At 39.7% G+C, this 16,168-nt stretch overlaps 1 protein-coding gene across 1 annotated transcript in view; it reads right to left on the reverse strand.

The window, feature by feature from the left end:
- Nucleotides 1-16,168, reverse strand: part of zc3h18 (zinc finger CCCH-type containing 18) — a 57,720-nt gene that overhangs the window by 31,203 nt on the left and 10,349 nt on the right. The window contains exons 4-9 of the mRNA XM_080875757.1: nucleotides 7,961-8,109; nucleotides 7,666-7,761; nucleotides 5,576-5,718; nucleotides 4,354-4,383; nucleotides 2,576-2,690; nucleotides 1,688-1,959 (exon numbers count right to left, since the gene is read on the reverse strand). Of these exons, the coding sequence (XP_080731883.1) occupies nucleotides 1,688-1,959; nucleotides 2,576-2,690; nucleotides 4,354-4,383; nucleotides 5,576-5,718; nucleotides 7,666-7,761; nucleotides 7,961-8,109 (805 nt within the window). The remainder of the gene's footprint in view (nucleotides 1-1,687; nucleotides 1,960-2,575; nucleotides 2,691-4,353; nucleotides 4,384-5,575; nucleotides 5,719-7,665; nucleotides 7,762-7,960; nucleotides 8,110-16,168) is intronic.

A 16,168-nucleotide genomic window follows, 5' to 3' on the forward strand; every position in this document is an offset into this window, starting at 1 on the left:
GACACAGAAAGGTCATCATTATTGCTTTTGAGGCTGATGAGGAGACTTCCATAATTTCAAAACTAGAGACTATGAGTGGGGAAAAACAACACACACACACACACACACACACTAAATAGTAATTTCATAATAACAAAGTAGTCTTTGTAATTTTTCTTCCTTCTGTCACCTCTGCCTTAGCTGATGTAACAAAAACAAACAAACAAATAAAACAAAAACAAAACAAAAAAACCCAAGATGAACTGGGAGTTGCTAGTACAATAATTTTCCATTGGTAACATCTCTCCACTGTGACTTACAAATAAAAATAATCTTACCAATCATTCTTTAATGAGTCATTACGATGATCATTGTGAGGAGTCCCCTTACTAAATGTTTTGGATGTTTTAATGTGCTGTGTGCACATTGTTGATATTATTACAGTGTCATGTTTACTTTAACAACGCACAACATTGTATACTTTTAGACAATATTTCCAGGGAAACACCAACAGTGCTACGAAATCATGTACTCATTAATTAAAAGTGTCCCAAATGAGGAGCAGAAAAGAAAAAAAAGACAACATAAACTACTACTACTACTAATAATAATATTGGGATATTAAAGAGATGTAGAAAAAAGATCAAGTTGCAGTTGAAATATATGAATTCATTATTAAAATAAACTTTCTATGGAACATTATTTTTTGTATTATTATACATTTCAATTTCAATGTGCCACGCAGGGTTTGACTGACAGATGGTTTTCTGGGGAACTTAATGGTCATAGTAATCGCTAACACAATGCTTACTAAATATATTAGTATAACTATCATCTAATACAAGGTTTATGGCACAGCTGCACTAAATTAACAGTATTAACAATTCCCCAAATAATTCTTTATGTTTCTCTAATAGTCAATTCACCAGTATGTGCCCTTTAATCAAAATTTTTATTTTAATGCTAAAATAAAGTAATTTTTAATTGAAACATTTAACAAATTAAAAATATATAAATAAACAAAATAGTCAAGCACATTGTAATGTTATGCTGTAATAATGAAATTATTGTATTTTGATTAAGATTGCAAATGACGCACACACACACTGACACACTCACTCACTCTCCTCCCACCTCTGTGTAACTATGTTGGTCCGCAATCATTTTCACATTGCTAAACAAGAGAACAAATATAAGGTTTCGCTGTGACCATGGCCAAACACTCCAGTTTAAATGTGGGGGACAGAGCCTTGTCACATGTGAGAAGTTTGGTCCAAGTTGGACAAGTTACATGTGAATAAGAGCAATATAAAATTTCATGGTGAATAATCGAAGTTTGCCATGGCGTTACATGCACTCAAAAGTTCTGCAATTTAATATGGCCTAGGTCATAACTTTAGACTGACCAAATGTAAAGTTGATGAAATAAAATCCCTAAGAAAAGTTCACAAACGTGTAACGAAATTGCCAAAATGGCACAGTAAAATTAAAACGGCCCACTTCCTGTTGGGGTTGGGTCACAGGTCCCATGGGCTTTTTTCTGCATTGTGGGATGTTACATTTGTGTACCAAATTTCAATCATGTAGCTCAATCTATGTGCTGGCAATACTTTCATAGGTGGCGCCATAGAGCCATTTTGCAACACCCATGCTGGAAAACAATAAAATGCATACATTTCAACCAGTTTGCCTGAAATATGTTACTCACTTCGGAGGAAGGCTGATTGGAGAGCGTGGTTTCAGTTTGTCCTCATCTTTCTTCTCCCTGGTGTCTCGAGGAGGACGCATCCTTGGCCTTTCCTTCTCATCTCGCTTCATCCGGTCCCGCTCCCATTCTTCTTTCCGCCGCATCCTCTCCTTCTCGCGCTCCCTTTCTCTCTCCCGCTCCCTTTCTCGCTGGCGCCTCTCCCTCTCGCGATGGTCTCGTTCCCTCTCTCGATCACGGTTCCGCTCCCGAGGGTCGCGATCGCGTTCACGCTCCTGCTGAGATGGGAGTTTTAAAAAACAAAAAGTGGTCCTTAACAATGCATATGTTCTGATAGAACACACACACACATTCAAATATAATTATTCTACATTATTTTTGTTGTACTTCATCTTTCTTATCGTGTCTCTGAAGAATATACAATTAATGTTTTACAGTAATTGCATACCATTTCCAATTATAGTGTAAAGTAACAGTATGATAACAGACCACACTTGACAGTATGAATGATTCCTTTTTACTATAGGGAGGCTACTGACCTCACTGTGGCCCTTCAAACAAAAAAAGTTTGAGATTACTTTAGTCGCAGCGAAGCTGTGACCAAAGAGACGTTTGCATGATCCGATACAAAATTCAGGCCATTGCCAATGGTAACATTTTGCGCAGCCCTCCATGGAAAGAAATGTCTAATAAGGCAGCAAAAAACAAAATGGTCTATGAAAGAGATATACTTTGACACACTCTTAGCTGGCCTCATAGGCCACATAACAAACTAGGAAGGACCACCAATGGCACAGCAGCCACACCTGAGGTAAACTGTTATGTTACAGTGCTCCAGAAGACCAAACTACAAGTGTCTGGCTCTGCTTGTATCGTGGGGTGGATACTCACACTGTAGTGATAAGGAAGAGGAGCTTCAGTGTACTGCACTCTAAAATTTTCATATTGACCACCTCGCCACAGGGCTTCCATTTCATAGTCATAGTATGGGTCAGCATATGGATCTCTGCAGGAGGAAGAAAGAAAGTTAAAAAACTTTACAGAATTTAATATGCCAAACTTTTATGAATGATTTTGCTTCCATGAGCAATAATTTCATCTGCTACTACTTCTTTCCACTGGTCCCTTTTGGGGGTAGCAGATCAGCTACGTTGAGCTCACCCTATCCTAATTCAATTCAATTTTAATAACATAGCACCAAGAGGATGCTATACATTTTGGTCTATACATTGATTCCATGATTTCTTTTTTAACTCCAATTGCTTATTTGTACTATGCTTTCATTTCAGACTGAAATCAAACTGCATAATTTTCAATAAAAAACACTGGAAAAAATTGGGGTGTCCTAAAACTTTTGACCGATAGTTCACTCTCAGACTGGTGACTTGTAGTTCCTATTTTTTTTTAAACTGGAATGGGAGGCAGAGCCTTCAGCTTTCAGGGCCCCTGTTCTGTGAAACTAGGTCCCATTTGGGTTAAAGACACCCTCCCTACTGTCAAGAACTTCCTTATGTATAAAGCTTATAGTTGGGGCTGAATCAGGTGACCCTGAATCCTCTTTTAGTAATGCTGCAATAGTCTTAGGCTGCTGGGGGATTCCCATGATACACTAAGTATTCCTCCTTCATTCACCCTTTTACTCACATTGTATTTCATCATCATCATCACCTTTATTTATAAAGCACTTTAAAACAACCACAGCTAATACAAAGCGCTGTACATTGGAACTATATAATAAAATTACATAAGATATAAATAAAAGCCAAATAAAGGAAAAAGTAAAATAATTAATTAAATAACTATTTAATTATAAGAGGAACTCAGTCTCACTGAGGTTAAAAGCCAAAGAATAAAAGTGGGTTTTAAGACGTGATTTAAAAGTGGACAGTGAAGGGCCCTCTCTAACGTGCAAGGGCAAACTATTCCATTTAGGACCCACGATAGGAAAGCCTCTGTCCCCTTTGAGCTTGAGCTGGTCAGCTGACCTGAGAGACCGACAGGGTGTGTGGGGATGAAGAAGCTCAGACAGGTTAGGTGGGGCAAGATTGTGAACAAACATAAGAATTTTAAAATGAACTCTAAAAGACACAGGCAGCCAGTGCAGAGAGGGGTTATATGCTCTCTTTTACGAGTTCCTGTTAGGAGTAATGCAGCAGCATTTTGAACCAGCTGCAGACGTGAGAGCAACGACTGATCGCTCCCCACATAAAGTGAGTTACAGTAGTCCAGACGGGAAGAAATAAAAGCATGGATCACTGTTTCAATGTGCTGCCTAGAAAGAAAAGATTTCACTCTTGCCAGTTGCCTTACATGATAAAAACTGGACTTTTTATACACAACCCTGCATTTAATGAACAGCCCTGGAACTTTCTTCCTGCTAAAAGTGAGTTTTTCCTTCTCACTGTCACCAAAGGCTTGCCTTTTCTCTACTATTGTAGGGCCTTGACATTGCAAAATAAAGCGCACTAAGGTGACTGTTGTTGTGATTTGACGCTATTGACGTGAATACTGTTTCTACCCAAGTATTCAAAGAAGGCATGACCTACTGTGACAAATTCATTAAAACCATTACAAATCTGCTCAGTTGACTAGTGATAATATAGATTCTGAAACATATTCAAACTGAAACTGGTTTGAAAGCTCTGTGTTATGAGTTTTATTAAACTTACCCATATATGGGATCTCTGAAGTCCATTTCACTAAAAAGGAGAAGCAGATCAGCATCAACAGAAAATATTATGATGTGTGTACTAGGAAATAATGGTGTTTATAGTTAACGGTAAACTGGTACGAGTTTTGCTGTCTTGACAGCTACACTATATTACCAAAAGCGTTCCCTCGTCTGTCTTCAGACATATGAACTTGAGCAGCATCCCATTCCTAATTCACAGGGTTTAATATCATGTAGCCCCTCCTTTTGCATCTACAACAGCTTTAGCTCTTCTGGGAAGGCTTTCACAAGGTTTAGGAATGTGTTTATTCTTTCAGAAGTGAATTTGTGAGGTCAGAGACTGATGGTGGATGAGAAGGTCTGGCTCACAGTATCTGCTCCAATTCATTCCAATAGGTTGAATTAGAGCAGATAGGTTCAAGTCAGGACTCTGTGCAGGACAGTCAATTTCTTCCATGCCAAACTCACCTATCTAGGTCTTTATGGACCTTGCTTTGTGCACTAGTGTGCAGTCATGTTGGAATAGGATGGGACCTTCCCTTTGGGAGCATGAATTTATCAAATTGACTACCACTTCGTAGCTGACTTGCTTTTCTTTCCAATCACCTCCACTTTGTTATCATACCACTTGTAGTTCACTGTGGAATATTCAGTAGCAATGAAATTTCACAATTGGACTTGTTGCACAAGTAGCATCCTATTACGGTACCATGTGTGAATTCACTGAGTTAAGATGAACCATTGTTTCACAAATGTTTGTAGAAGCAGCCTGCATGACTGGGTGCTTGTTTTTATACACCTCTGGCCATGAAATTGATTGGAACACCTGAATTCAACAATTTGGATGGTTGAATAAATACCTTTGGCAATATAGAGTATATTATGAGCACAAGATAAGAAAAAACAGCCAGTAGTCAGGGTTTCAGGATAACTTTAGGAACTTTCTGAAAAAAAAAAAAAAAGAGTATAATCAAATACACCAATATCTAAAATCCCTGTTGGGATGGGACTTGTGGCCTATGGAGGTGGGCTCAGGTGTAATCAGAGCAACACTTGACTTTCTGTTTATCACCTGTTTTTCTATCGACATCAACAAGCCTAACATTCCAGCTAAACTTCAGGGGGGTTCTATTTGAGACTTATGCTTTGTGTGAATGTTACTGTCATGTGGGCTACTTTTAGGTGTTGACAGAAACTACATGAAGTGAAGTAAGTCATACTCTCTGATAACACGGTAGCTGCGTTCTCTGAAGAAATCATTTTCTTTGTCAAACTCTCTCTCATCCTCTCCAATCGTCACATTAAACCGTTTCTCCTCAAAGTCAGGCTCCTGCTCCTTACGAATGGTGGCCTTCTTCAGCACCTGTGAGATCCAAACACATACAGAACAATCTGAAATACTGACAATCTGTGACTGATGTCATCAATTAGCCCACATTAACACACAAAGTTTTATCATGACAGGAATATCGGTGAGACTATGTTCCAAGTTCAGTATGTCTAATACTATGAATGGCTTGCTGAAACTGGTCAGTTCAGAAGTTAGGTACCCCCTTGTAAGTAAAATAATTACTGTCAAAAGTGTCTGTGAAGGTTCTCAGTCATCCAGGTCATTGTAGTCAAAGGAGCTTGCAAAGAAAAGCGTCTGGACTTCTTTAAGTTGCTTGAAGACATTTCACCTCTCATCCGAGAAGCTTCTTCAGTTCTAAGGTCAAATGGTGGAGAGTCCCAGATTTAAACCTAGTGGGAGTTTCCCCCCACAGAGGGACAAAAGGACCCCCTGATGATCCTCTAATCCCCTGAGCCGAGGTGTGAAACTAGGTGTGGGTCACAGTCAGCCAGGGTTTCGGGTGAGCTCATTGTGAAACCTGGCCCCACCCTATCATGCGATTTCCTGAGGTCAGATGGCCCAGGAGGTGAGTGGGCGTTAAGGCGTCTGGGGAGGGATCTCAAAACTGGATTATAGATGGCAGACAGTTGGTGTCGTAAACCACCGCCTCTGTTCAAAGATGGTCGCTCACAGTGGACATAGATGGCTTTTTTCACTCCTCTTTCAAACCATCTGTCCAAAATGTGAACATTGGCATCCTCGAAAGAGTGTCCTTTATCCTTAAGATGCAGATGGACAGCTGAGTCTTGTCCTGTGGAGGATTGCCCAGACCTCTACATTGGAGAGACCAAACAGCCACTTCACAAGCGCATGGCACAACATAGAAGAGCCACCTCCACAGGACAAGACTGCCAATGTTCACATTTTGGATAGAGAGGACAGATGGTTTGAAAGAGGAGTGAAAGAAGCGTGAGCGACCATCTTTGAACAGAGGCGGTGGTTTACGACACCAACTGTCTGCCATCTATAATCCAGTTTTGAGTTCCCTCCCCAGACGCCTTAACGCCCACTCACATCCTGGGCGATTACAGGATCATCAGGGGGTCCTTTTGTCCCTCTGTGGGGGGAAACCCACTAGGTTTCAATCTGGGACTCTCCACCATTTGACCTTAGAACTGAAGAAGCTTCTCGGATGAGAGGTGAAACATCTTCAAGCAACTTAAAGAAGTCCAGAGGCTTTTCTTTGCAAGCTCCTTTGACTACTGTCAAAAATCTGTTGATGTTCTTCCAGAAACAAAAAGAGCTTGTTTCAACAGGACTGTTTATATAGTGCACCTATTTTTGTCCAAAATGATGTTAACATCTATGCAAACTAATTTCCAATACTTGACCCCGCAAGTGATTTTCCCTTTTAACTTCACTCTCTCATGCTCAGCGGGATACGTGGTAAAAAACCTTACATTTCATTTACAGTAATGTTGTCATAAACTTGATTATTATTCATTATTAATTGCACCCATCTTGTTAATTTCACTCTACATGAAAATGTGAAATCATTAGCAGTAAAGACTCTCACTATGCAAGAATTTTATTCACACATTTAAGTTCAGTGTGAGTGTCTTCACTTTCACGCTTGTAACTCAAAACTGGCACCTGAGCAGATTATCATTTTATTTTATTTTGCTTAAGCTTCAACTTTTAACAAACACCTTGTTGGCAAAATGCAAGACATCAAAACACATTTGGTTAACAAATTAGGCTTTATAAATGTTTACCAGGCTAAAGGGTAAGGCTTTCCAAGCTGCCTACAGGAAAATACAATAAATTCTATTTGTAAGCATTTGCTTGGAATGCCGTTAAACAGACTATAATGGCAGGTAGTTAACACACACACACACGCACTCACACCGCAGTGTGATTGGCTTTCCATTTGGCGGAAGCTCAATTTAGTTTTCAGTGACAAGCAGTGGAACTGTTTACCTCTTTAGCATGGCGCAGTCCTCTCTCCCAGGCACTCTCCACAGGAGGTTCCACTGGAGGTGGTGGTGGAGGCAGTTCCTCCACAGCAGGAGCAGCCTGAAACAGCGAAGAATAATTAATTTATCTTACTTGCAGAGAGATACAGAAGAAGCCTGATGAGATTCTCAGCAGAATTCAAGCTAGCGCAGAATTCACAACATTGATTCACGTCCTACAATACAAAAAAAACAAAAAAAGCATGATAGATGGGTCTTAGCAGTACTAAGTACAGTCACTGTAACAGAGGCACACATACCCAAGGATTATTGGGTATGAGTGGGTGTGGTCCTCCAGGAGGTGCCCCATTAGGTGAGAAGAGATCTGGCTTACTGATGAGGGAATAGTTTCCTTTGTCATTGACTCCAGGGTGGATAAAACGACAATTCATTCCCCAGGTACAATTTCCTGAAGAAGGCACAACAATATTTATTATTTATTACTGTAACTTTGCTTGGGGTTTACAGAAATTTTTTTAAGTATTATATGTCAACATTGATACTCTTGAATTCAGGCACCAATATGAGAGAAAGATTCTTGAAGAAGTACTTCCGATAGTATTCCATTTTCTTAATCTGACCAGTATTCTGTTATTTATGTTAGGAAGTATGTTGTGGGAAGGGCTACTGTTCAGTTCAAAAGATAAATTACAAATCTTTATTATCATCTTGCAGCAAATTAAGGTGATACTCAATCTATGTGAAACTTTAAAAATTTGCAGTAAAAGATATAATGGATCAACAGTTTCACTTAAAAGTTTCTTGTTTTCAAAGTTTCTTATTAAGTGTCTAAAAGCAGAGGGGAAAACTTAAAGCTGAATAAAGTTTAAAGTTCAATAGCTCCCTCTACTGTAGATAAACTGAAATAATCAGACATATTCTTAACCCTTTAAGACCTACCATAGAACCAAGTCCGCCAGAGCTTATATTATATTTTTACATGCTGTGGAGCCATTTTTGGGAGCATTTCAAGTTGCTATACATCAATACAACCATTATAGCCCAGATTTTAATAATATGTATTCATTAAGTGCATAGTAATTACATAAATTGCAAAAAAGTGCAATAAACTACAAAAAAATTGAAAATCGTTTTTGATTTTTTAACATATATTTGTAGTTAGAGAAATTTAAGAGGCTTATCCCTCAAAACTGTAAATACAAAAAAGTTGCACAAAATAGTTTCCCACCACAGGAAATTTATTTTGAGTGTCTTCATAGTTTTATTTTTGAAATACACCAATTTTTATACACTGCAGGAAAAACGAAAATAAATATTATACTGCAAATTTGCAAAAAAGCAGCATATGCATCAAAATAAACTATTTCCAGCAGTGCAATATGAGTCCTAAGCATCCCAGAAACGACACAGAAAGTCATAAAGTCAAAGATAACTTTTAAAAAGAGCAGTATAGGCCCTGAGACCCTGATCGCAAAAAAGACTACATTTCCGCGAAAATGACGTCACTTCCGGTTTCGGCCAGGTAATGGCGGAAATGCAAAAGTTCGCGCTGACGTCTAATCCAACGTAGGAAGTGTTTTGAACAGCTGATCGGACCGGCAAAGCGTGTTTCTGGAATATTATGTTTTTGTTCCTGCAAGCGCTTTTTATGCAGTTTTTGCAAAGCTTTATGTGGAAGGAAACCGTGACCTAGGACAAGCTGATGGCACAATATGTAAGTACAACTCCTCCGGTTTCATATGCAAAAAAATTTTTTGCGCTAGCTTACGTGGTTGCAGTGCTACCGGGATTTAAAAATAGTTACGCATAACAGAGCGTTCCCGCTCCGATCGGCTCTAAAGGGTTAATACATTAAAAAGGCTTAAAAAGTTTGTGGGAGTTGACAATTTCTCACAGCTGGTACTGTCACATGGCAACAGCCATCATTCTTTTGGAGACTGTCACTGTCACTAAAGATGTCACTTTAAAAACTCATCTGTGTAGACTATGCCAGAGGAAAAACAGAGTTTAGGGTGTTTTCTTGAAGTTTAAAACAATGATTTACTATGATCAGATGTAGGAATACTTTGTTACGGTTCTTAACTAGAATTTTCTGGTATGTGTACTTCAAGTACTGTATTTTCGCGACTATAAGGCGCACATAAAAGTCTTGGATTTTCTTCAAAAAGTGCGGCGCGCCCTATAGAGATTGAAAATGTGACGTCACTTGGGGGTAAAACCGCAAAGAATTCTGGGAACTCGTGGCAAGAGGTACTAGCACACGCAGGCTTTCAATTGAAATCAGTCACACAGCGATAAAAAGAAACAAAAAATGCCAAGAAGCTGTTGTATTATTAACTGCAATAGCCGGTCGCATGACAGCTACGGGAAGCCGACGGGTAAAGAGATCGGTTGTTATCGGATTACGTCGTTGAAGAGAAATTGTTCGAGCCATGTTTCCGAAGTAACAAAGACGCGACTGGATTGCAGCCATTCAAAGACAAAATATAACATCCCAGAACACTCCAGCTCAGGTTAGTCTGCTCCAAGCATTCCCACAAAGGTCAGTCTGTTGTTGTAGTTAATGCGTCATTTTTCTTAACATAACTGGTGATACAGGTTACAAGCAAGTCTGGCGCTGAACAGAAATGGTCGCGCTATGCTCCTTTATTTATTGTGCATAAATAGTGAATTGTCCTGACACAATATTGTGTTTCGCTTCTGTTATTACCATGGTACATTGACAAAAACATACTTTTATTCACAGGATAAAACAGTTGTTTTGTATCACTAATTGCCCAGTGCGATTACAGCATACAATATTATTGTCACTGCTACATTTCTGTGATACGTACCAGAAATTATTTCCACTACTAATTAATTACCATTGAGCTCAAAGGTCCTATTAATAAACGGTTAACGAATGTGTATTTATGACGACGATTTGTCAGACTGGTAAACTTATGATACGTACGATGGTCTTTACTTTCTACACGGTGCATTTCAAGGTCCTGCACCCATCCGTCGGTAAACTGTACCTGGGCTTGTTGCAGTGACCGGAAGTTACTAAACTTCATGAGTGTATGCACTCACTCCAAGAACCGTATGATTATAAACATGAGCGTGGTGAAAGTTGGGCAGCACGCTAACGTATTTTGTCACTCTGTTTGCTCGTAAGGGTCTAACCCTTTCACTGGTTTGATTTTTTTCCTCGTATCTTTTCTTTGACTTTTCATCAAGTCTGTCTTTGTTCGGACCGGCATTGTTCTCCTTCATTTTGTACATACCTTTTTGGGGGGCAAAGAAAAAGCAAGAATTTATTGGAACCGAAGAATGAACGTTTTGCGGTGCTGCAAATGCTTGCATTTGATGCAGGTACTTGGATTGTTTTGCCACGAGTTCCCGGCATGCAATGCGCGAAAGTCACGTGGTCTGTCAATCTCTATAGTGCAGTGCGCCCTGTGTGTGTTGTAAGGAGGACGTAGTAGAGAACACCATGAGAACGCTGAAGGGTGGGCGTTGATTGTATATACCGGTACAATCGCACATACCTGTATAAAAGGACAGGTATGTGCATTATGTGGAACATCGTTGTTTTAACAACCCTGAAAATGGCAAAGAGACACGCTTATGAAGCACAGTTTAAACTGAAGGCCATCAGCTACGCAGAGGAAATCGAGCAGCCGCGAAAGAATTTAAGATTAATGAATCGATGGTTCGCAAGTGGAGGAAGCTGGAAAACAAGCTCCGACAGGTCAAGAAGATGCAGGTGAGTTTCCGCGGACATAAGGCAAGGTGGCCCGAGTTGGAGAAAAGACTCGAGCAGTGGATCATCGAGCAAAGAACGAGCGGGAGAAGCGTTTCGACGGTTACCATTCGACTAAAAGCAGTTTTGCTAGCAGAAGAAATGAAAATTGAACATTTCCAAGGAGGTCCGTCTTGGTGCTTTCGTTTTATGAAACGGTGCCATTTTTCCATCCGGACCAGGACTACGGTAGCGCAGCAACTTCCAGCGGATTATAAGGAAAAGCTGGCCATCTTCCGCTCCTACTGCAGCAAACGCATCGCCGACAAACACATCCAGCCCAGCCACATCACTAACATGGACGAGGTCCCGCTCATTTTCGACATCCCAGTGAGTCACACTGTGGAGAAGAAGGGGACCAGCACGGTAGCGATATGCACAACGGGGTATGAAAAGTCTTCTTTTACTGTTGTGCTTGGCTGCCATGCTAATGGACAGAAACTGCCGCCTATGGTGATTTTTAAGCGAAAGACTTTGCCTAAAGAGAAGTTTCCAGCAGGAATCATCATTAAGGCAAATGAAAAGGGCTGGATGGATGAGGAAATGATGAAAGAGTGGCTGAGGGAGGTGTATGTAAGGAGACCAAGTGGTTTTTTTCCACGCATCACTATCGCTGTTGATCTGTGACTCTATGCGTGCCCATCTCACAGCCGATGTGAAAAAACAAGTGAAGCAAATGAACTGTGAGCTTGCTGTCATTCCGGGAGGCCTGACAAAGGAACTCCAACCGCTGGACATCGGTGTGAACCGCCCGTTCAAAGTAAGGCTGCGAATGGCGTGGGAGCGATGGATGACCGATGGAGACCACAGGTTCACTAAGAGTGGAAGGCAGCGCCGGGCGAGTTACGCCACAATTTGCGAATGGATTGTAGATGCTTGGGCTAACATCTCTGCTGGCACTGTTGTTCGAGCTTTCGCAAAAGCCGGCATCATTTCCGAGGAGCCGCACGGCACGGAAAGTGACTCTGACAGTGAAGACAGTGAACCTGGCATGTTTGATGGAGATTTAGCACAGCTGTTCAATTCAGACACAGAGGATGAGGACTTTGATGGGTTTAATTTATGGTGATTACCGGTAATAAAAATGTGAGTAACCAATCTGAGTCTGAATGAAGGGAAGAGCAAAACATTAAAAGAAAATTCTGATAAATCCAGGATATATCCTGCCTTGAGTTGATCCCCGGTTAGGCCCTCCTGACTCGATTTCCTGAATGCTGCAGTTTTATCGTGGGGGATGTTGATTCCTGTGCATGAGAGTTTCTATAGATAGGTGTAAATATGGGCTGTCTGGATACACGAATGTGATGAGGTTGAGAGCCATACAGGGGTAAAGGGGTGGGGGGATGGTGGGAGGGGTTCACATGATGTGTTTTCTGTCTTGCTCACTTTTTTTTCCTTTTTTTTTTGAGTTCTTTGTTTTTGTTTTTTTTTGTTTGCTTTTAAAAAAAATTCTGTAATTATCAATTATCAATGTTGTTATGCTGTTATTATTATTATTATTATTATTATGCTGCTTGTATTTTCTGTGTTTGGTTTTCGGATGTCTGAGGTTATCCTTGAAAGGCATAGATACAAGTTGTGAGTTTTCAGTTTGTTTTTTTTGCTTTGTTTGTTTGTTGTTATTTGTTTTCCAATTTAAAAATGAAAATAAAGCTTGGGGGAAAAAATCCAGGATATATCACACACGATGACATGAAAGATTCAAAAAGATATAGTTTATACATAATTTATAGAGCTATAATCAGGGGTCAAAGTGGGTTGCAATGGCGTTTGTGGTCACGCAGCTTCAGCAAGTCTGCTAGCTAAAAGGTACAGTTGCTGTATTTATGGAGAGAAAGTGTGTGAAATAACTTCTCACCCTGGTAAAGAGATGGGTTTTTTTTTAGTTTAGTGCTGGAAAAACACGTGATCTTAAGAAAGCTCATGAAATATTTTCACATGATGAATTCAGTTGTATAAATCCACAAAGAACAATGAACATCAGAGCAGCAGTAAGCACTAAGAAAATTTCTTTCAACTCACAAAAGAAATTATGATGAGTTGCGGCAGAGTCACCCTTTACAATGTCGGCAATAGCAAATAGCAGTTTTTGAGAAGCTAATAATATTTCATTGTTACATCAATATAGCACAAAGTAGAGATAGCTTAGCAGAAAAATAGTTAGTGTAAATGTCCTCCAAATAACCATTTTACTTTCTTACTTTGAGTAGATTTAACTGAACTTTTTCACTTTTACTTAAGTAAAAAAAAAAGAAAAAAAAAAAGTATAGTATAGTATAGTAGTAGTATAGTATTATTTTTTAGAAATAGGATATGGCATTGCTCAGAGAAAGAATTACAAAATGTACATCTTGACCATAGCTACTAGGGGTGCAACGTTAGTCGTATCGATATTGAACCGTTCGATACAGTGCTTTCGGTTCGGTACGCATGTGTATCGAACAATACAAAATTTTTTATTTATTTTATCAACTTTCCTTCTGACGATGCTGTCTGTGTTGAGCGCTCAGTGGATCTGCGCTCGACAGTGCAGCCTAGGCGGAGCAGTCGAGTGCAGATTCACTGAGCGCAGGGCAAGCTAGCGAGACAGAAGTTAAGCTCGTTGCAACATGGCAAATTGAACCTCCCCCACCCTCATTCAGATGTGGCGTTTGGAACTATTTTGGTTTTCATGTGACGTATGACCCTGATGGTAAGCGTGTCATGGATAAAATGCTCAATTACATTGATGGGAACTAGTGCGTTAGCGCAGTTTGCTCGCTAACGTGTTGGCTGTCCAGCCCCACGCACGGGGCGATCCGCGGTAACTCGTTAACGGAGATTTGCCGTGTTGTGGCGTTAACGTAATTTCAACGAGATTAACGCTGACAGCACTAGTGGGAACACAACGAATATGGCTGCACATTTACTCTGACATCACCCTAGTGCAAAGACAAGTGGAAGCAGACAAAAACAACAAGCATGCATGCTACAAACTTTACCCGAGTCATTTAGACAGTCGTTAGCACATGATTCTCCTTATGGGGACCTGATATGTTTAATATGCTGCTGAGAATATAGCCCAGACGAAGCGTATAGTATAGCTTTTATTTTGGAAAGAGACATTTCTCTGTAATAAACTCTCTTTTCCAAAGATGAGTGATTTCTCGATCAGATATTTAATTTTTATTACTTTGTTGTTTCAGCAACATTAAATTTAAAAACTGTACTTTTGAGTTAAAATATATATTTATAATTTTAATAAATGACAAATTAAAAAGGCATGAACATTTTTTTTTGTATTGAAAAAGTATCGAACCGAACCGAACCGTGAATTTTGTGTATCGTTGCACCCCAAATACCTACATATGAAGGTTTTTCACAGGTCATTAAATAGGAACAGTCACTGAGTGAATCCGTGTACCGTATTTTCCGCACTATAAGGCGCACTTAAAATCCTTTCTCCTTTTCTCAAAAATCGACAGTGCGCCTTATGTATGAATTCTGGTTGTGCTTACTGACCTCAAACAGATTTTATATGGTACACGGCGCTCAAAAATCTGTCAAGAAAATGTTTTATTACGACTTTGGTAAGCTACGAAGCCGCACCACTTGATTGATCAGGAGTCTCGCGGAGTAATCTGGATCCAAAACTCTGTCCGCTTCAGGTCCCAAAGTCAAACGAACACTGCGGCATCACTGAGACTTAAAAACTGTCTAAATTCTTTCATCTTTAATAAAATGATCGGGTTGCTGCTTTACTATGTGTAACAATTAAGTTTAACATCCGGGCATCCATGAAAACAGAATTTATTAAATTTAACAGAGTTAGAAGTTAGCAGGAAGTCAGTGCACTAGTTTCCACCTAAACATGATATAGCATGTTCTGACTGAGAGATTTCTGAAAAAATTAAAACGCACAGCTCTGCTGTCACTTCCAACATAAACGAAGACAGAAAACTAAACAGCAGTGATGTTTGTAGGGTTACTGGAGATGGACTAGCTAGTACATAATGATTTGCTATGTGATGGATAGCCACACATCTATGTTAGCATAACATAAACACATAGACTAACTTTTTTCCACTCCATAAAAGTTAACATCAGGTTTCCTTATTGTTAGGGACAAATTCAATCGCATGGCAGGATGCTGTAAACGTACCAAACTTCAGTCAGGAGAACAACTGAGATAATCCATCCACAATGTGAAGTTAGTAATTAATATACTGAAACAACATGAGAATAGAGCAGCTGCGAGAGAATTCAACATTAATGAATGAATGGTAAGGAAGTGGAGGAAGCAAGAAGAATCAGTTGAGTAAATTTTGAATTATCTGACTGTTTTGTTTCGCTTAATGCACCTTATAATCCTGTGCGCCTTATGTATGAAAACAGACGCGTTCATCGACAGTGCACCATATGAGGTGAGGTGACACAAAAATTTCCCCGTTGTGGGATCAATAAAGTCTTATCTTATCTTATATAATCCAGTGCACATATGGTCCAAAAAATACGGTACACCAAAAATCAGGACAAATGTTGAATAATCTATACCAGGGGTGTCCAACTCCAGGCCTCGAGGGCCAGTGTCCTGCAGGTTTTAGATGTGTCCTTGATCCAACGAAGCTGATTTAAATGGCTAAATTACCTCCTCAACATGTCTTGACGTTTTCCATAGGCCTGGTAATGACTGAATCATTGTAATGGTAATAATCATTTGAGTGAGGTGTGTTGATCCAGGGTG

This window comes from Rhamphochromis sp. 'chilingali' (genome assembly GCF_963969265.1).
Source record: "Rhamphochromis sp. 'chilingali' genome assembly, chromosome: 2".
NCBI classification, from domain to species: Eukaryota; Metazoa; Chordata; class Actinopteri; order Cichliformes; family Cichlidae; genus Rhamphochromis; species Rhamphochromis sp. 'chilingali'.